The sequence below is a fragment of the Danio rerio genome, chromosome 1, assembly GCF_052040795.2.
Source record: "Danio rerio strain M-AB ecotype USA chromosome 1, GRCz13ab, whole genome shotgun sequence".
Taxonomy (NCBI): domain Eukaryota; kingdom Metazoa; phylum Chordata; class Actinopteri; order Cypriniformes; family Danionidae; genus Danio; species Danio rerio.
In genome coordinates this window covers 58,478,856-58,500,998 of record NC_141021.1, presented here as the reverse complement: position 1 = coordinate 58,500,998, position 22,143 = coordinate 58,478,856, and the positions used below count along the sequence as shown (strand labels likewise).

The window sequence follows — 22,143 nt, the reverse complement described above, 5'->3', positions numbered from 1 at the left end:
AAAATATACTTCCTAATAATTTCCACTTAACATTTAATGAAACATAAGATTTTTTAAAAGGTAGATGATTTAATATTATAAAGATATAATTATAACAATAATAGTACAGTTAAAACATGAGAATCATCATTGGTCTAAAATAGCATCTTCCCTGGACAGAGTTTGTAGGTCACTCGGTCAGGAATGTAAGTGGATTATGCAAATATAAATGACGACATACGAAATCCAGCCGAGAAGCGCCCGTTATGGCGTCACACAGGCCTGTTTATGTTTGAGTATATCATAGTTTGATAGAGAAACGCAGCTGTAGTTTCTTCTGGTTTCGGTTTTGCCAGTTTGCTGCAGCAGCTGTGCGGGTGGAGCAGATCTGCCACGTGGTCCAGGTCCAGGGGTGTGGAAACAACCAGAGACTTTGAGAATTTTCTAGAACTTTCTTTACGGTTTTAAATAGGGGGAACCACAGAGCGGCAGGAGCATAAAAGACCGCAAGGGGACGAGACGACAGTTCTGCAAAGATTAGTATCAGGTTGGTTTGAAAACAAACAGGCTAGCAACACTAGTCTGAATAGCAGTTTTTCTTTCGGAGAATATACATTTAACAAACACGGAAGCCTAATGGTGAAGATGGGGAAAGATTATTACAGCGTTTTGGGGATTCAGAAAGGCGCTTCTGACGATGAAATTAAAAAAGCGTATCGCAAACAAGCGCTGAAATACCATCCGGACAAAAACAAGTCAGCCGGAGCCGAGGAAAAGTTCAAGGAGATCGCGGAAGCATACGACGTGCTGAGCGACCCGAAAAAGAAAGACATCTACGACAGATTTGGCGAGGAAGGTGAGTAAAAACATGCAAACATTTGTAACTGTGGCTCTATTCTATGACGCGGATATGAATAAGAAGAGTTTTAAGAGGGATTATGAGCCTTTACTATTAAGATATGTTGTTTAAAGTACAAACTATTGTGTTCGTGTTTGTTTTCTTCTAGTCGCGTTTGAGACTGCTTAATCAGTTTAATCTATGATTTTACGTGGTCCTGGGCTGCTTTCGACGCACTCTACACTACTCAAATGTTTGAATTAGAGATAAGTCAATCTGTGATAGTGAAGTTTTATTTTGTAAAAATAAGTAAACGAGATCCGATCAGCAATGCTGCATTCTGATTGGCTGCTTGTGCGGGACATTCTAGAGCGTCGAGCGCTTGCTGGAAGATTCTGATAGTCACGTGGTGAGAAGAGACAGAGCGTTTGAGTTCCGTCAATAGTTCTGTACCTGTTCAGCTTTAAACAATCTTAGATGGGTTTGCACAAGGCTGTCCACATTCCAGAACATTTTGAAACGAATAGCACTTAAATATAAAAATTTACTAACAGAAAATCTATCAAAAGGAACCTTTAGGTATTTTTGGAGATACAAGTTAAGATGAATGCAAACCTCCAGTCCTTTTACCAGTATGTGTAGTTGAGTAATCAAAATGATCAGTGGTTCAATGCTAAATAATCAACATTTATATGAACTATTCAATTAATATTGAAATCTGAGTGTTGTATTTTTGTTTAGAGATTGCAATGTGATTTATTTGTGTACCATTTACAGGACTGAAGGGAGGTGCTCCTGGAGGAGGTGGTGGTGGTGGAAATTACACATACACTTTCCAAGGAGATCCTCATGCAATGTTCTCAGAGTTCTTCGGAGGGCGAAATCCTTTCGAACATATTTTTGGACATAACGGTGGTATGGATGAGAACATGGAAACTGATGACCCGTTTGCTTCTTTTGGTATGGGTGGCATTGGTGGTTTCCCTCGCTCCTTTACCACACATAGTCACGGTGGAAGAATGGAGAGAAAACAAGACCCTGCAGTGATCCACGACCTCCGGGTCAGTCTAGATGAAGTGTTCACTGGCTGCACCAAGAAGATGAAGATCTCACGCAAGCGTCTGAACCCCGATGGGCGAACAACACGCTCAGAGGACAAGATTCTGACAGTGGAGGTGAAAAAAGGCTGGAAGGAAGGAACCAAGATAACCTTCCCCAGGGAAGGTGACGAGACGCCATCAAATATCCCTGCAGATGTGGTGTTTGTGTTGAAGGATAAACCGCATCCGGTGTACAAGCGAGATGGATCGGACATCATTTATCCTGCAAAAATTACTCTCAAAGAGGTGAGATGATTTCTATGATATTGAAGAAATATTCAATAGCATGCTAAATAATTTTATACGCCACTAGATATTTAAAATAACCAACATGTTTCATACCATTACACAAAATGTAACTTCTGAAAGCAAACACACCATTAAGGAACATCAAAGATCAATCAGCAAAATCAAAAACACTTGAAACAGACAGGAGAAAATTCTTGCCTGTCTTGACTCTTGTATCTGAACATGGCTTGGTTGCTTGTTTAGGATTCATACTGAAAGTTACACATTTTTGTACAAGAAAACTAAGACGTTCACTTTCCTTGGTTTCAGAAATGCACATTAGCATGTAAATACTAGGGATGCACCGAAATTGGTTTTTGGGCCGATATCGATAGCCAATAAATCTTAGATTTGAAGGCTGATAACCGGTGTATTAGCCGATGAATATAAATATTTTAAAATGTTATATTTTTGTACAGTAAACAACTGATTTTATTTAAAAAAAACTTCATAAGTTTGAACTGATCTAAAAATAGCCTTCTCAAAGCAAAAAAAGTAACAATTTAAAAATGGCAAGGTGATTATATAAACCTATTTACACTTTCACATAAATCATTTCCTTTTTTCCGCAAAGCAAATTTACATGCATCTTGACTGTTGCATAAAAATAATAGGTTAAATGACAAAATTAGATTTAATTAACAAGTTAAACATTTTAAATATAATGAAAACGAAAAAGTACTTAGTACTGAAACCAACTTAAATATAGTCTATTATTACATTATTGTACAATTGTAAGTCATTTGATTATTTTATAACCGCACTCCACACTAAAAGGCAGGCAGTTCTGTACAATTACATAATTTATCGGCTTAAAGATATCAGCCTAATTTTGAAATTGGAATGCTAACGATAACATTATTAATAGCATTTTTCAGCAGATAACGATATGGCTGCAGATACATCGTCTAGGCATGGGCTGATATAAGATTCTGATGGTATGATACCTTGGATCAAAATATCACGGTTTTACGGTGTTGTGATTACTGCTCTAGAATATATTCCTTTTAAATGTCGGGGTAAACAACAAAAACGTTTTTCCCATTTGAACACAGTATATTTTATTTTGAGAAGCCTTTAAAATATTTTGGGGCAGTAAAAGTTTCAGGCTTAATGAATTATTGAATTTTGCTGTCTCCGTTTGTTTCAAAATCAATCATTCTGCTGGAGATATTGTTGTCCTAAAAAACGTAAATAAAGAAATTTACACACACCTTAGGAACGGTATTGCGGAATATTTTTACGGTTTTAAAACCTTGACTTTTCCAAACCACAGTACATCTCAAAACCGTTATCGTCCCATGCCCATGCGTCTCTAGTAAATACATTTCCTGAAGTGCTAAAAATTATTTCAGACAGTGTGCTAGTGGCGGACGCTCAAATATTTGTTTGTTTTAAATCACTAATTTATCTCAAATCACTGCAATCTGTATATTAAATTTACAAATGCCAATTTTGATGTTGCTCAGCCGTAATGTTTTTGAATTCTGAAAATCGCGTAGAAATAATGAATTTACCTTGCATTTTACTAAAGTCTTTCTTCTCCACTCTCTTCTCAGGCTCTTTGTGGTTGTGTGATTAACGTTCCAACGCTAGATGGTCGCACAGTTAAAGTAACATCTCAGGACATTGTTCGGCCTGGGATGAAGCGGCGCCTCACCGGGGAAGGTCTTCCTCTTCCCAAATCTCCAGATCGCCGCGGAGACTTGGTTGTTGAATACGAGGTCAGGTTTCCAGAAAAGCTCTCCCAGAATGCCAAGGACACTATTGCAAATGTTTTGCCAGCTTCTTGAGCTGCATGTACTATAAAGCTGGAGTCACTACCATTGCCATGTTTTGTTTCATAGTGTTTAAATATCTGAGCTCTCTGGAGCTGCGTTATTTAAAGATCTGTTTTTCCTGTAATGTTCAGCTGGTGAAAGACTACATGGACTGAAACTTTGCTGGACTAGACTTGTTTATGCTTCTAAGTCATGTTTATTTTGGTGCAATATTTCTTTAGGGTCTAGTCTAGCAGAAGGTTTCCAGCTGTTCCATTTTTTTTTGTGCACTATTTTAGATATGGAGATGCTATGATGTGCAAGAGAACAGTGATGTGGTTTCTCTTCAGCACTTTGGACCTTTTGGACACCTCAGGGAAGTCTTTCTGTGAAAGCACCCTGTACTTTTTTCCTATAATATGGTGTAATGGGACTGTGAGAGATGCCACTGTTAAGTCGTTTCCAGTGTAATGGTGGCCCGAGGTGATTCCTACTTGAATAATCCTACATCAAGCACATAAAAACCACACTTGATGTAGAGGTTACGTGGTTGGCATGTTAAAAAAAAAGTCAGCTAAGCCACAAATTTATGAGTAGATTTTATTTTTCAATAAAACAATACCAAAGAAGATGGAAAATGTTAGTTTACATACATGTAAGTGATGATATGAATTGTGACTGTGAAACGTGTTGATTCACTAATCACTACACAGATGCTTTTCTTTTCTTTCTTGGATTGTGTGAATGTTGAGGTTTGGGGTATTTTTTGTAAAGGGTTTTAAATAAAATGTTTAAAAGAAAACATGAGTTGAAGTTACATTTATTAAAACATTTTAAATAAATGTTATTTGTAAAATAAGCACAGTGATGTTAGATAATGAAAGTCACATTCATCATGTTTAATGTGTAAATAATGTTAAAATGGCACTTGATTGTCTTAACCTGAAGTGTAATCCTCAGCGTGTTTTGAGGGCCGTGTTTACGTTGTTGGTTTTGCGTCCACAGCACAGACATGTGAAGATCTTCTTGTACTGCTGCCTGATCTGAACAAGAATGAGAGATCATTGTATTTGTATGAAGAATGCAAAAGAGGCTTAATTTTACCAGAGATCATTTTTTTTCGGCCCCATTTACGCTAATACGTAGTTTTAAAATGGTGTTTTAGAATGAAAATGTTCCATGTCCACACTGGTGTTTCACCTAGTGTTTCTAAACAATTTTTCGTCCACACTACACTCTGGCATGCCCTGCAGGGCATGTGCATGTCTGAGCTCTAGGCAGTCACCAAGTGCTTTGAGCGCAGAACCCCAGGTGAGAGCTGTGCACGTCGAACGGTTCATCAAGAATCTACCGCTGGATCTAATCTCACTATATTTGTTAAACTTGATCTTTAATTAACATTTTCCATGTCTAACGACATATTCCCCAACTTTGGTCTTTTGAATCTATTACTTGAACTCAGGTGTTGTGTTTTGGCTGAGCGTGAACATAAGTTAATATATTAATTAATGTAACCACGTACACTGATTCTGAACATTTGACTGATTGCTTGCCTTTATTTCCTAAAATGTATAAATTTATTGTATGTTATACTTTTATAATGGACATTATTGATTATTAAAACTGATATTCAGCAAAAGAGGGGGTATGTTTCATATTTTCAGTGAAAATTAAAGGAGGCAGTTATACACTCTCAGAAATAAAGGTACGTGAGCTGTCGCTGGGGTGGTGGTAGGTACCTTTTCGAAAGGTACAAATTTGTACCTAAAAGGTCCATATTAATACCTCAAGGGTACATATTGGTACCTTAAAAGTGCAAAAGTGTTCCTCCTAAGATTTTTAGCTACTAATATATACTTTTAAGGTACCAATATGGATTAAGGTACCATCCCAGTGACAGCTTACATAACTTTATTTCTGAGAGTGAAGGCTCCGTTTTGTTATATGCATAAAGTTGACAGTCATGTAAAAATGCAGCTACACGACGTCATTTTTGGCGTCTGTTAATATCAAAATGAAAATAGGCAGTCCGTTGTATCATGTTTTCATTTTATTGTTTAGCTAGTGAAACAATATAGCCTGGGTGATGTAAATGAGGTACAAAGTACACTGTTTCCTTCTTAAGATTTACCCGACGTGTTTTAGGAGTTTGTTTTCCATATCAAACTTCAGAAGTCTGAACTTAAAAGGAGAGGTTGCAAGTCAGAACTTTGTTTAGGCTATTTAATATTGAGGAAAAAGCCTGAATCAGACATCTGAAAACAGGGTCTCTGTTTTCCCTCATCCACACTGAGACAGAGCAGCAGCATTTTAAAATGAAAACTGCCTCTACAGCGTTTCCAAAATGCTCTGTTTTCAGCACTCAAAATCTCCGGCGTAGTGTGGACAGAAGGAGTAACCGTAGCAAAACGTATGCGTTGTAAAATGTTTTAGTGTAAACAGGGCCTCAGATTGATGCCTTACCTCAGTACTGAGCACACAGTAGATCAGGAAGATGAAGGTTCCCTGCTGAGAGTTTATGATGATGAAGACGATCTCCACCACCATATTGACATGAGCGAAGAAACCCAGAATCCAAGGACAACCAAGAACCACAAACTGACCCAGTGTTTTAAACACCATAACCCTGCAGAGAAATTGAAATTTAATCTTTAACTTTTACATTTTGTTATTCTAAAGAGTAATTAAACCAATGTTTTTTACTTGGTTTGTTTCAACTGTGAAACTTCAGCGTTCAGCTTTTTGAGTGCCGAGTTCAGATAGATGCTGATGCTGATGAAGAGAATCACGTTCAACTGTGCAGGGAAAAAAACAGTATTAATCAGATTGTTTTTCTTCTAAACTTAAGTCATAGAAAAAAAAGCTTTACTCCAAGTATGACGCAAACAGGTCCCAAAAAACTCCAGAAGAAGCCTTTATCCATTTTAATCCAGCATCTGTTTAAAGTAAGATACAATCAAATAAAGACTGAAAAAAGATGGATGAAGCTGTTGAGAGTTGAATCACTCAAAAGTAAACTCACTGTTCACTGCCGTATCCTTCTGGAACCATCCCAATAGACACACTCACCCCAATCAAAGCAACCACATATCCAATCACACACAGAAATCCATTGCTGAGCACATCCTTCTTTCTGGAGCTGACCTGTGATAGGTTCTTGACGCAGATGAAGAGCAGCACAGCTTCAATGAACATCCACACAAAGGCGGAGAGGAAGAGGAAGTGCAGAAGGCCTGCTATCACCACACACAACACCTGGAGAGCATGAGAGAGGGTTATGATGATTCTCAGTGCGGCTGTGCTGAGCTGTAGAGCTCCTTCATCATTCTCACCTGCTGAGGGCGAATGAGGCTCAGGAACTGTTGTGTGAGCAGCAACAGAAGGTGAGCCGACAGCAGACTGATGCAGATGTTGATTCGAGCCACATTATTGACTCCAGGACTCCACTGACAAAGAGCAAAGGACAACAGAGCCAAACTGAAGAACACCAGACCCACGATCACACACACCAGATCCAGCAGCTCCAGCAGATCGCTCTGAGAAAACATGCAGAGAACATGAGTGCCAGATCTGTGCTGCTCTTCAATGCTCTCTAGAAATGTTCTGGTACCGGTGGTGGACTGCTGCTGGTCTGCATGATGAGAGCGAATGTGGACAGATGAACACAGGAACACACAGTGTGGCTGCTGTTGCTGTTTAACACAGAACAACCATCTACAATCCACTCGCTGATATTCCAGTACACACAGGACGGAGTACCGCTGGGCTCAAACTCCTGCAAGAAGAAGAAGAAACAAGCAGAAAATATGAGCAGAGTGAATATTAGATGTGTTCAGATGTTGATCAGTGCTGATGTTGGACTAAAACACATTTCAGTCTCTCACTCTGATGTGTCTGAAGGTGAACTTGACTGGTTTGGTGAGTGCAGTGTTGCTGGTTTTGGGAAGAGTAGCTGAGATCACAGTGGACATCATGGTTTTAGTCATGTTATTTTGTGTGTTGAAGAAGTCGGCCTTCAGTAGATTCTCCATTATAGTGTAGCTCATGAAAGCCACAGCAGCAGATCCTGTGGGACAGAAACAGAGGCTTGCATGCAATACTGGCTGAAAAAAAAAAACTGCAAAGTGTATATGATGATATCCTCACTTTCCCCCCCTACAAAGTACATACGTGTGTCCTTGTTGTTTTTGGCAATGCCAATAAGATCAATGTCCATAAATGCATTAGTTGTGTTTAGTTGAGGGATTTCATCTAAAGTGACATTTGGTCCAACCATGAAAACGTGTCCCTCTGATTAAAAGACAAAGCAGGAGTTATTGAACACTCTAATTCGACTATTCTTTTAGATATTTTTTTCACCAGTAAATAAACAAAACACATGTTACTGTTAAGATTTTATATCTGTACTATACACCATTTTTAGAGATGTAAACAAGAGCATCCTGTTTTATATTTTTAATTTCTGCAGCTTCCAAGAATCCAAAAAGAGCCACACGTTGATAAATAATGTTGTGATAGCTGTTTTAACATGAAGTTAGGATTGAATTGCCTCTTTTTACAGTTATAAAATGACTCGACCACATTGAAATGGTCTATAGTTGAACCTCTACTTGGAAACAGACTTGTATAACCTCAAAAGACCCAGATTTTGTGACCCATGAAGTGATAGCCAATAATGCAACAACAAAGTTTTCTAGGAAAAATCAAATGCTTAATCTAATTATAACAATAATCAAACAAATGTAGTCTTGAGTCGTGTTTTTTCACATAGTTTTAATGATAAAAACATTACTGGCGGTCTTGAAATTTGTCTAATTTGATGGAATTTGTGCTATTTTGACTTATTTTCTGTAATGATAGACAATTATGTAGTTTTTGTAGATATTTTCATTGATTGTGCCAACCCATCACTACTTATTACACTATATAAAGTTTCTGATATCATAAATAAACCAATTTTCATTATATTTAACACCAGTGTCTCCACTTACCTACATCCTCCAGAGTAAAACTGACATTGGCACTTGTGTCTGTCGTCTTCACCAGTGTAGAAATGAGTTTCTCAGTGGATTCCAGCACACGGTTTCCATATGAGGCCAGTTCAGCCGGGCTGTCTGACGATGAAGACACTAAAAACCTCTCTGTGGCTTCAAGGACCATGTCTAAATAGTTGGTCACTGTCTAAAATTATTGATTGCATAAATACAGTTACATGTAAACGTCAAGAAAGCCAACAAAACTGGATCAATTCTTATATAACCGAGGATTTGATTGTTTTATCATTTTTCTTTTGAAAACTTACATTTAAAGGAAGCACTTGAACTGTGATGTTTTCTATCAGGTCAAGAATATTTACAAGACAATCTTTAGCAGTCCAATCCTGAAATCACAAGAGTTAATTCAGATCATGATCATGTTTATATAGGATATTCAAGAGCAGGTCAGATGGGGTTTTGAAACATTCATCTGCAGTTGTAAAGTTGTTAATCAAAAAAAAAAAAAGAATAAAGATGTAGTCTCTCAAAAGAAAGAATCAGCTCTGAATTGCATTAACGAGACGTAACTCCGGTTTCTTCCACAAGTCCAAAGACATGCGCTATAGGTGAATAGGATACACTGAATTGCCTGTAGTTTGTGTTTGTGAATGAGAGTGTATGGGTCTTTCCCAGTGATGGGTTGTGGCTGGAAGGGCACCTGCTGTGTAAAGCTGGATAAGTTAGCGGTTCATTTCGCTGTGGCGATCCCTGATTAATAAAGAAACTCAGCTGGAAAGAAAATGAATGAATGCGTCATTGTATTTCTGTATCGTTAGCATTATAGTGATCTACGTCACCACAAAGTAGCATATTTGCATAATCTTGCTTCCTAATACCTGCGACATACGAACACTCTAAAAACAAATGGGTGTTTCATTGTACACGTGGAAAGACTAAAACAGCCGAACAGTTAGAACACAATTGGCTCATAAATAGGAGTCGTTTACATACCTTAAGCCCGTAATGGATTCAAACAAACTGCATCAAAATAGCTGCAAAATAATTCTAATTTTAAATCGTTAACTCAACAATGGTTTGGCGGCGTAACCAATTGCTCCTTAACCAATTGCTTACTTCCTAAAATGTATTTAAGGCAGACCAGCCCTCTAGCAATGTTCTTCTTGTTCTTTCTAACCCTCCCTCTCTCTATTTTCTCGCTTCCCATTCACAATCCTATAACCCTCTCTTTACTCCTAGGTTGAATCGGGGGGTCCAAACAATCTACCAAAATATTACAGAGAATGTCCCCCCACTCTGAGTCTCTGGGCATAATTGTAGGATGCCCAATCAACCTACTTACCTGTTAACTGGTTATCCTCTTACTTCCCTTCCCCTTCATCCCACTGTTCTCTCACCATCCCCTTCATCCCTACAATAAAGTCTAGCTCAAGGTGTGGGGTGGTCCATGCCAGTGATGATTTCTGAGAAAATTACAGTTTTTTGTGGCCTAGAGGCATTTAAATCTTTGCAGAGGACTACATCACAATATTACCAGGCTTTAAAATACCATGTGACTTGCGGTTTAATAGCAAAAGGAAGTAAGTTGTGAACAACAAGTTGTATAGAATGTATAGAAAAGCACAACTATATTGTACATTATCAAACAGGTATACAATGCATGTCTTTTGCACTCCTCTTGGGCCCTTTTCGATAGTAACTTAAGTCAAACTCAATGTCAGAAACTCAACTTACTGTACAAAATTCCTCCAGTGTTGTTTGCACATCTGCAATCAGAGAAATCAACATGAAGACAATGATAAAATAAACCATAACAATTTCATGAATAACATTAAAAAACTTTCTGAAAAAAACAAAAATCAAATACTTTCTCAAAAACAAACATTTCAGTGCGAATTTGCCATGTTAATGACAGTGTTAATGAATTTGTTTTCAAATAATTATAATAAAACCTGGACAATTTGGTTTTCAAGCTGTTTTTATTATTATATATCAGGGGGTTTTGGCGCCACGGTGGCGCAGTGGGTAGCACAATCACCTCACAGCAAGAATGTATCTGGTTCGAGCCCCGGCTGGGTCAGTTGGCATTTCTTTGTGGAGTTTGCATGTTCTCCTTGTATTGGTGTGGGTTTCCACCGGGTGCTCTGGTTTCCCCCACAAGTCCAAAGACATGTCGTATAGGTGAATTGGGTAGGCTAAATTGTCTGTAATGTATGTGTGTGAATGAGTGTGTATGTATGTTTCCCATTGATGGGTTGCAGCTTGAAGGGCATCCACTGTATAAAACAAATGCTGGTTAAGTTAGCGGTTCATTCCGCTGTGGCGACCCCTAAAGGGACTAATTAGGGGGTTTTACCTTTAATGTGATAGGACTGTGGAGATTACAGACAGGACTTCTAGTTGGGAATTGAAGTCGGGTAACTGTGAACACTAGGGTTGGGCTAATAGACGATGCCATTGTCCATCGCCGATGGCCGACAGACTTTATGATGCTGAGCCGGCATCGCAATCCATCGGCAATCCTGCCGCTTGCACGACTGACCACATCATGATAATTAAATAAAGGATTATACAGGACCTCTTGTGCTTAAAAATGTGCAGATTCAGTGGCAAACGCTGTTATCTGCAAACCCCGTCCCACAGACTTTACAGTGAATGGCTTTAGTTATTTTCATAGCGGACTTGAAGCCACTGGAAGTCTTTTATCCACTCTTGGAAAAGTGTAAATGGTGGATTAACATTCAGCACATGATCACTAAGATGTTATTAGTAACTTTAGTTTTTTTCTAAAACAAAGTCTGTCAATGTTATTTTCACTCTCTCATCTTCAGTGCATCACATTTTCACGCTTGTAGCTCCTGTCATCTGAAGGCAGAAGGCATTGACTGAGTGATTGACAGCTGATATTAACCAATCATTCGCATTCAGTTCTAGAGCAGTAGGCCAATAAGAAGAGCAAAAGGCGGGGCAAGCATTGCAGGCTTTTTTTACTTCAGCAAGTTCACATAACAACAGTTAATCTGTTCCTGAGTGTTGCGTTTGGCGTTTTTAGGCATAAATGTCTGGATAAATGTCTCCTAAATCCGCGCACACCGTGAGGATTTTGCAGTGAAAACAGTGAAAATGTATGAACTCGCACAAATGCTTTCAAATATATTTTAAGGTCGCATTGATAAAACTTTGGCGCATATGCGACCAAAACGGTCAAGTCCTAGCATATTTACTTGTTATTATTTCCTCATAATATTAATAAAATAAGGAAGCCATCATAAATCACAATACAAATTACAGTGTACTCCAACCGAAGTCTCCTCCACCAGCTGTGGGAAAAGCCATTAGAATGATACAGATCACTGCCTTTTCATGCCAGAGTCCCGCAGAAAAAAAATTATTGACAGGTGGTAATTTGTGTGTAACTTTTATGGTTTGGTTATTGGTAAAGCAAAGACCATGTGGGTCAGGTAGTGAAAATGGTAGTCTACAAATAATTAATTCGTTATGACTTAATTGATATTTAACAACGACCCCCACCCCCACCTACAATGATGATGCCATCATGATGTTTCTCATTAGACATTGTACGATGCCGAATTGATCAACATTGCTCAATCCTAGTGAACAACGTACTGCTATGTGTCGACACACAAACTACTAGGCTATTGGTGCAGTTGTCACCACGTTTTTTTGAACTCGAACTTGAAGATGATATATGATACTGTTTATGTGTAACGGAGGCCAGCTAGCAAAGTGCTATGCAGGTAAACCTCACTGCTTTGACCTCATAAGGTGCTCTAGCGACAGACACTAGAGGCCATGGTTGTTAGCCTCCTTGTTAGAGCAACTTACTCCCATACAAAAAGTCACCGCTTTGATCTCAGCTCGGAGTGGGTTGGTTGGTGTAGGACCGGTAGAGTTACATATGCATATGACATAAAGTATTTTATTAAAGTAAGTTATGGGACAGTGAGAAGTTTAAATATGAAATGACCACAAACAAAAATGATGTTTAGCTAGTGTGAACAATGTCATCTGAACTCTGGTGCGCACCCACAAACTGAACCCGAGTCAGACTGAAAGAGGAGGTCTGCGGTACGGTTCAAGCGAACTCTGGTCCAGTTCTCTTATGATATGAATGCAATCGTACCAAATAACGGAAGTGAACTGCCAACTGTACAACAAACTTTAGTTTTCATTACGTTCTTTCATTTTGTTGCCTTGGCTTTCATGTCCATCACGAAGCAACAGCCGTACACACAACAGCAACTCGATGTCGCAATCATAACGGGGTTCATAAAGAAAAAAGATGATGTGAACACAAACCAGCCGAGAAGGTGGAAAAGGCGGACAATCGATCTTGGGTTCAGACCAGGCAATTGAACTAAGTGTGAAAGCACCCTTTGATTCATTGGATGATAACGGGATGCTCAATTTGCCTAAACGGGGCTTTATTATGATTTATACGATATTGCAATTTGGGGTCTCTAGTTGTTGGCTTTTATCTGTGGCATGTTGAAACCAATACATCCTGATTAAGTATGTCCCAAAACTCATTAGAAACCATTCAAATCTATTGGATTGTATTTTAAATGTGATGGTCTGTAAATGTTATTGGATTGTGAGTTTAAATATTGACTATACTGATAATGTAAAGTAATATCATTACGTGATTAAGCTTTTACTTTAAATGCAATGCAACATGTGCTGCTAGGCTCAAGACTTCAAAGCAAAAGTTGAATGTTAATAGACTTACCTACACAGTAGGCTGAGCAAATCAATGGACTAATCAGCTCATAGACAGAATAATTTCCAGGACAAGCTTTGACTCTAATGGAAAAATAGCTGTTATAGCAGCAGCTCGAGCACCACTGACTGCAGACACTTCGGTTGACGATTCCATCCTTTACTGTTGGGTGTCCACCACTAATCCACAGTGGGACAGCAGTGCCACAGCTATACATGTCAAAACATGTGTCTGGGATCTGAGCGCTCAGATTGTTAATGAAGAGGCGATACCAGCCGCTCCAGGAGACTGAAGTGTCACACATGACAGGGGGTTGTGAACTACCGATGTATCTCCATGAATCGTTCAACACAGTGTAGTTGTTGCAGGGGTCAGTCAGATTAGCTGTTAGGAACAAAAATTGAAAAAGCATTATTTTAACAAGGCGTCACAAGGGTGCACAGTACTACAGTCGCCTCACAGCAAGAAGGTTGGCATTTCTGTGTGGAGTTTGCATGTTCTCCTCGCATTCGCGTGGTTTTCCTCCTGGTTCTCTGGTTTCCCCAGGGCTGGAGTGGGACTCATTTTCAGCCCTGGAGTTTCAAGACAGACTGGCCCACCTCAGTTTACTACTGATTCCAATTCAGTTTCTAATGGCACTATCACGTCTTTTTTAAGAAAACAGCTGCTTTAGAAATTCAAATGTTCAACAGCCCTAATGGTATTATGTCTTAACAATTAAAATGAAAAAAAAAAAAAAAAAACATTTACAGGTGTGATTCGAACACGGGTCCGCAGTGATGAAACGCAATGTGCTAACCACTGGTCTACAATGGCGCCTAAACAATGAGCATAAAAAATAAGTAATGGCTTGTGATCTTTAAGACACAGCATTACTTTCTTTTGATGGCTTAATTTTTTTCTCCCCTTTTTAGATTTCTGATCAAGTGATGTCAGATTTATTAATGTAGTGAATCATCTGATTTTCATTGAGCAGGTGTAATATTCATTAATATTAATTATTCAAATTCTTATATTCACTTAGGTGCCGCTGTTTGGGGTCGATAGTTACAGCATCATCATTATCGTTAGTTAACCTGCGGGCTGCATTTTGCTGCCGGGGCTGCGAGAAAATAAATAAAAGGAGCGGAGCTGCGGCAAAATAATGAATAAAAAGAGTAAATAGTAAATAAAAGTAAAGTAAATAAATGAAAAAAGTGTGACTGCTGAGAGTGCAAGCAGCTAGGGACACCGGCCCACCGTGAATTCTCCCGGTCCTCCCGATTAGCCAATCCGGGCCTGGGTTTCCCCCACAGTCCAAAGACATGCAGTACAAATGAATTAAGTAGGCTAAATTGTCCGTAGTGTATGAGTGTGAATAAATGTGTATGGATGTTTCCCAAAGGTGGGTTGCGGCTGGAAGGGCATCCGCTGTGTAAAACATATGCTGGATAGGTTGGCGGTTCATTCCGCTGTGACGTCCCCAGATTAATAAAGGGGCTCAGCCGAAAATTAAATAAATGAATGAATAAATGTCAGACTAATGGAATTAAACCACATTAAAGGTAAAACCCCCTAATTAGTACCTTTATTAATCTGGGGTCGCCACAGCGGAATGAACCGCCAACTTATCTAGCGCGTTTTACGCAGCGGATGCCCTTCCAGCCGCAAACCATTACTGGGAAACATTCTTACACACTCATACACTACAGACAATTTAGCTTAACAAATTCACCTGTACCGCATGTCTTTGGACTTGTGGGGGAAACCGGAGCACCCGGAGGAAACCCACACAAACACAGGGAGAACATGCAAACTCAGAAATGGCAACTGACCCAGCTGAGGCTTGAACCAGCGACCTTCTTGCTGTGAGGCGACAGCACTACCTACTGCACCACTGCGTCGCCCAAGTTATTATTTATTATTGAAAACTTATTCACGATTCTCATACCATATCCTTTGAAATATTAGAAAATAATTTATTAAATGTTTTTTTTTAGCACAAGACTTACCATCTACAGTTGTCATAGTTGTAGATGCCAAGACAACTGAAAAACAGTTAACACAAATTAATCAACAAAACACAAAAACGTACAATATCTGAATATAGAACATAAAGATGTTCAACACATTAATGCCACAGCTCAGGCGTCTAAATAAAAGAAATGAAAGATTATTGATCTTGTTGACTCACACAGCACAACAGACATGACAGTCTGAACTTTTATAAAACCTGTTATGAAATATAAAAAAAGAGGATCAAAAGTCAGCTGAAATTTCGTTGGATTGAATAGCATTTTTGACTATATTTTAAAATTCATAATCTGACTGCATGTATAAATGTGTTTGGGGCAATGTGAACCAACCTTTATAAACTCACCTTCACAGAAACCCATTGTCAGTTTTGGCCTGCAGTGTGTTTCACTTTATCTGAAGCAAATTAGAGGACATTACAGTTTAGTGGCAGAAAAACAAATGAGCTGTGGCAAACACATGCAAACCTCCACTGCATTTAGGAATTTACATCTATATATAAGATTTCATTTAAAAATATAAGGTAATATAAACCAATTAGGTTCAAATGTGTAATTGGTCCATATTTTACATTTCTGTCCAGAGAGGTCATGTTTTGATCTTCGATTGGTCTCATGTAGTCACGTGATCCGATTTCGCAGGTCAGCAGTCACCTAGTTTGACGTTTGCAGTGCAGTGAACTGTGAAACTTGTTGCACGAGCTTGCGTTATAAAGCATTTGCATGGTTATGAATGTCTAAGTCTAAGGGGCAGGAATCCAGTGTGATTGCAGCTTTATTCGATGCTGCGTCCCAATTCACATACTATTCATCCTAAATAGTATTTGAAAATAGAATTAGTATGTCCCAAATCGTTGTATGTTGAAAAGAGTATTCCAGAGGTTCCCAGATGATTTACTTTTTCTATCTAAGTGTAGAACCGTCCATACTCTATCTGCTGATATTGCCCACAGTGCATTGCATGTTGGACGTGAATTCGATTAGAACTACAAATGCAGCTAATGTAGCTTAATGGTGTTTTCTGTCAGCATATTAATGAGTAAATAACTATTAAATATGTGTGCCTTATGTTTAAAATAGTCTTTAAAAAAATAAATCCCAGAAATTATCACTCCTAATGTACAGTTGAAGTCAGAATTATTAGCCGCCTTTGATTTTTTTCATTTTTAAATATTTTCCAAATGATGTTGAACAGATTCAGAAAATTTTCACAGTATGGCTGATAATATTTTTTCTTCTAGAGAAAGTCTTGTTTGTTTTATTTTTCCTAGAATAAAAGCAGTTTTACATAAAAAAAACAAACATTTTAAGGTCAAAATTATTAGCCTCTTTAGGCTATATTTTTCCCAGATAGTCTACAGTACAAACCATCATTATACAATAACTTGCCTAATTACCCTAACCTGCCTAGTTAACCTAAGTAGCCTAGTGAAGCCTTTAAATGTCACTTTAAGCTGTATAGAAGTGTCTTGAATAATATCTTGTCAAATATTATTTACTGTCATCATGGCAAAGATAAAATAAATCAGTTATTAGAAATTAGTTATTAAAACTATTATGTTTAGAAATGTGTTGAACAAATCTGCTCTCCGTTAAACAGAAATTGGGCAAAAAATAAACAGGGGGGCTAATAATTCAGGGGGCAATAATTCTGACTTAACTGTACACTGAAAAAAAAAGGATTCAAAGATGATTCCTTGGATTTATTAAACTTTTTTTAAGTTAAGTGGTTGTAAACATTTTATTTGGGATGAATTTAAACAAACAAATTAAGCTGAACATTACTAAATTTAATTGGTTTAAATTCAACGCATATAAATTGTTTGCAACAATTTTGCAGACATATTTTTTATCAGTGTATAGACTAACAAAACTGTAACAGTTTAAAGATTTGTGGTAATACTAATGAGTTTGTTTGCATATTACTTAAGAATGTCTTACCTGATCTGAGTTTATCCTTAAATGATCTTTACTGATCTACAAGCAAATGTGCTGAAGATTAAATAGTGAGACAACACATTTTTTTTTCCCCTCCTACTCAAATTCAAATTCATATTCAAATGCTGACGCAGAGATGATTATATGAAACTAATATAACACCAAAGGTCACATTTCTAACTTCGGCATGATAGCTGCTATTGATGAAAACAAAACAAACATTTATACCTGTGTGAATAGTTTCATGAGAATTTATTATTTGCATGTTACAGTATGTTGTAAAATCCGGTTGGGAGCAAACAAGTTTACAGTCTAATTGCGACAAATTATTTAAATAGTCAATGATTTAGTTGTGAATTTTACCATGTTTATGATCTAAATTAAACATTGTATGTTAATATGTTGCATAGATTATTACAGCTTTTTTGGCGAGTAAAACTTGCTGATCAAGTTTCAGCGTTTATTGCCGAATCACCTTATCTCTTTGCTACATTTCTGCTGAAATGAGACTGAGATAAATCTTCCGCTGCTTTACATCTCACATCAATGATGCAAACAGAAATTTGCAATTTCCTGACATCATCATGTTAAACATTTAAATATTTAGGTTTATTTGTGGCCAATGAGAATTCCTGAAATCATCCCACACTGTTAAAAAATGATAACATGCACTGTAAAAATATGTTAATGAACTGTTTCTGTATTTTGTGTTTTACACTTGTTTATTTACGGTTGTGAATTGCATTTTAGAATGTTGATCTCTGTTCTGTCCAATTTCGATGTTGACAATTCAACTCTGCAGTTTCATAGTTACATTTATTGACATTTTAGTAAATAATATGATGTAAAAGAAATAACATACAGAGAAATAAGTCTTTAAAATAACAGACAGTGTGCTGCAGTTTACTAGAAGGTGTTTACAGCGCAATATAGAACACCAACTCAGACAATATAGCAGTGCAAACTATTACAGATGTCCATAAAAGTCACTTTTTCAAACCTTTTAAGGATAAAAGTTGCTGGAAGAAAGATCAAGCTCCAATAACGCAATTCAAAAGCAGAAATAAACTATCAAATTCAAAACCTCCAGAAGGCCAAACAAATAAAAGACAGAGAGAAACCCTAACAATCACCTCCACCTTTCCCCAAAAAACAAAACAAAACAAAAGGTATGTTAGTTTACCAGCTAAGATGGTTTTAGACAACTAGCAATGTTAAACGACCGTTGTAGTGACTGAAATCTACTCAAACTGACATTATTTACATGACATTTTCATACGTGAACCCGGAAACCTTTATGCAGCTCTAGCCTGAGGTGAGGTTTTTCTAGTATGTTTGTTTCAAGTTATTCAAAACATCTTTAATCAACTATTCCAGTGTTTGTGCTTGACTACTAAAGATTACTAAAGATTACTAAAGATTGTGTCTGACTTGTACACACACAACTGGGTTATCTTAAAGTTAAGACATGCAGAACAGACTACTGACTAAATCCTACATTTACACACTTGCTTCACTGAGAGAAATGAGGATATAAAATTACTATAGTAAAGTGTATTACTTTCTCTTAGGGCCGTTTATATTGAAGCTGATATTTAGCCGCACCATATTAGTGTTTGTTAACATCTAGTTTTATGAGGTGGGTTGTTAGCAAAACGCTCAACCCACAACCTGGAGGACCAGGACATACACACATACACTACAGACAATTTAGCTTAGCCAATTCACTTATAGCGCATGTCTTTGGAAACCGGAGCAAACCCATGCCAACACTGGGAGAACATGCAAACTATGCAGAAGTGCCAACTGACCCACCTGGGGCTTAATCCATCGACTTTCTTGCTGTGAGGTGACAGCACTACCCACTGTGCCACCATGTCACCCATAGTAAATTGTATTATACAGTATTATAGTATTTACAACACTTTGTTAATGAATGCTACATACTGTAGTATTAACTATGGTGAACTGATAACTGTAATAAATACTATAGTATATTTTAGTTTTACAACAGTAAACTGTGGTGGATTGAAGTATAATATAACCTACAATACTGAGTAATTGTTTACATTACTACTAGGGTTATTGTGATACCATTAATTCACATTAAGATGCTATACTAGCTTAAGTATCGTGATACCAAATTGCAATACTGTCATTTATTTATTTATTTATTTTTGGCTTAGTCCCTTTATTAATCTGGGGTCGCCACAGCGGAATGAACCGCCAACTTATCCAGCATATGTTTTACGCAGCGGATGCTCTTCCAGCTGCAACCCATCACTGGGAAAGATACTGTAAGTCATAACTCAAATCTGTCAGAAATACTATATTTTATGTTATATTAGAGCTACTTAAATTTAGTTCATAATTCCCATATTATCAAAACAAGTATTTGCACATCAATTCACCTAAAATGCATTAGTTCTTTTTGTTTATTTTGAAGATAACTGAGCAACAAAAAATATATTAAAATCATGATACAAATTATACCAAATTAAATTTGCTACAATTAGACAATATGAAGTGGTCTAAAATAATTAAAAAATTTATTTCAGTGTTTCCTGTTGCTCTTTTGGTTTTTTCATCAATTGTTTTTTTTCACAGTTTTGCAACCTTACAGTGCTCTACAGACTATTCAAATAAAAGGATCTATTGTTGCACAATCTTGTGAGAGCATTTTAGTGACTTTCCACATGCAACAATATGTATTTAATAAATAGACAGTTAATGACTAGCGTTTACAAAATATAATGGCACCACCAGTATTTTGGAGCCATAGTATCACGAAACTATTATAGTACCGGTAAACCGTGCAACCCTAATTACTACATTTCACTGTACGCTAAAAAATATATATATTTTTTGCTTGTTTAAACTATTTAATTAAAATGAGCTGAAACAACACAATTCTTGAGATTTCATTGGGACAATTAAATTTTTTTTATGTTCAATCCACATAAATATGTTGAGTGTTAAGTTAACCTAATCATCTTGTATTGGGACAGCATGAATGAATTGTGTGTAATCCTGCACGTTTTAGTGTATAAAACTCTGGGTTCTACACAATTCCTTTGTGTTGCCCTGAAACAAATCAGTTAGGATAATTTGATTGTTTTTTTACAATTTCAAGTGGATTGAACCAGCCTGGTCTTATGAGGAAACGTAAGTATTTTAAGTTTTGTCATTTTAGTGGCTAATCCGTAAGTTAAATTTAGTCTTAAGCTCAGTCATGCGAAAATGTATGATTTTGAAAAGGACATGTGGAACCAAACCCCACCGCTAAACCCAACCATCATTGGCTGATGAGCGAATCATATTTAATTGTACGAATTAGATCTTATGAATTAGCCACTATATCAGAAAGTTATGAACTGCCATGATATTGTGCTGGATTGAATAAAAAACAATTAGGTTAACCCCCAAAAGTCAGCGCCAGTAGCCTAGTGGTACTGTGCACTGACATATACTGTAGCACCAATGTGCTCACGATGACCCGAGTTTGATTCCTGGCTTGAGGTCCTTTGCCAATCCTTCCCCTCTCTCTGCTCCCTATGCTTTCCTGCCTAAATTCTGTACTGTCCTGTTATAATAAAGGTGAAAAACCCCTAAAAATAATTATATATAAAATGACCCCCCAAAAAACTAAAAAATGTGGCAATTCAGCTCATTTCAAGCAAGTAATTTGAACAAGCAGCAAAAATCATTTATTGAGTGTTGTATTATTATAGCATCAATATATTTACCTTAACAGATTAATAGATTAATTAAAATACTTTGCTATACATTGAAAAAAAATTATTCAAAGACGATACCTTGGATTTACTCAATTTTTTATGTTAAGTGGTTGTAAACAATTAATTTGGGCTGAATTTAAACGAACAAATTAAGTTGAACATTATTAAACTTAATTTGTTTGTTTAAATTCAACACAAATAAATTGTTTGCAATAATTCTGTTTAAAAACATCAAGCATGTGTCACTCTGACATTATTCATTTCAAAATATACTGTACTTTTTAGGAACCGATATGTTCCTTTTTGACCCAACATTGGCTTATATGAACCCAGCATTTTCTAAAAGTTATAGTAACGTCCTGTAAATTTGTATTTTTTAAAATCTGAAGGTAAGATAAAGAGAGAAAAGTGTAGATCTAGTTTTAAATAATGGCTAATGTCTGTTTCATTGCATGTCAAGTTTTCTATCCTGTCTATAAGCGTCTCCTTGGAAACCTGTCTGATCACAAACAGCTACTGAAGACAAGCACTGTAAATATGGAGAGTGATGATAACTAAACAGCTTCTTCTCATTTAATAATGTAAAGAGGATCTTACCTGATCTGCGTTTACATTCAATGATCTTCTCCTATACTAGACTGAATACTCCTACTGCGCTTTGTTGCTTCATAATTAATGCAAATATTTTGTGTTGGAAATTCTATAAAAAGGTTATAATGAGGAAGCTAACGTATTTTCCTGCTCAAATTCAAATGG

At 37.1% G+C, this 22,143-nt stretch overlaps 2 protein-coding genes and 1 long non-coding RNA gene across 9 annotated transcripts in view; 2 read left to right on the top strand and 1 right to left on the bottom strand.

Moving 5' to 3' along the window:
* Positions 1-22,143, top strand: part of LOC147847045 (uncharacterized) — a 60,217-nt gene that overhangs the window by 3,471 nt on the left and 34,603 nt on the right. The window lies entirely within an intron of this gene.
* Positions 239-4,767, top strand: dnajb1b (DnaJ heat shock protein family (Hsp40) member B1b). The gene is given in 3 exon segments (NM_199773.2): positions 239-835; positions 1,595-2,163; positions 3,765-4,767. Coding segments are annotated over 3 exon segments (1,023 nt in total). The 5' UTR covers positions 239-615; the 3' UTR covers positions 3,999-4,767.
* adgre10 (adhesion G protein-coupled receptor E10) lies at positions 3,763-22,066 on the bottom strand. 2 transcript variants are annotated; one of them, XM_087237988.1, is made up of 18 exons: positions 21,985-22,066; positions 17,654-17,689; positions 16,060-16,109; positions 15,874-15,912; positions 15,692-15,727; positions 13,710-14,084; positions 10,694-10,725; positions 9,268-9,345; positions 8,957-9,146; positions 8,136-8,255; positions 7,850-8,031; positions 7,576-7,740; positions 7,298-7,501; positions 6,988-7,220; positions 6,835-6,901; positions 6,669-6,760; positions 6,429-6,591; positions 3,763-5,008 (listed from the first exon to the last, which is right to left on the bottom strand). In XM_087237988.1, the coding sequence occupies exons 3-18, from the start codon at positions 16,073-16,075 to the stop codon at positions 4,922-4,924; spliced, it is 2,079 nt and encodes a 692-aa protein (XP_087094114.1). In that variant the 5' UTR covers positions 16,076-16,109; positions 17,654-17,689; positions 21,985-22,066; the 3' UTR covers positions 3,763-4,921. The 2 variants fall into 2 exon arrangements, with proteins under 2 accessions (XP_087094114.1, XP_087094113.1); XM_087237987.1 differs by lacking the exon at positions 17,654-17,689.

Coding starts and splice junctions, on each gene's coding strand:
- adgre10 (XM_087237988.1), bottom strand. Junction 15,728..15,873: donor TGTCATGTCTGTTGTGCTGT/GTGAGTCAACAA, acceptor ACTGTTTTTCAG/TTGTCTTGGCATCTACAACT. Junction 5,009..6,428: donor ACTGTGTGCTCAGTACTGAG/GTAAGGCATCAA, acceptor ATTCTTGTTCAG/ATCAGGCAGCAGTACAAGAA.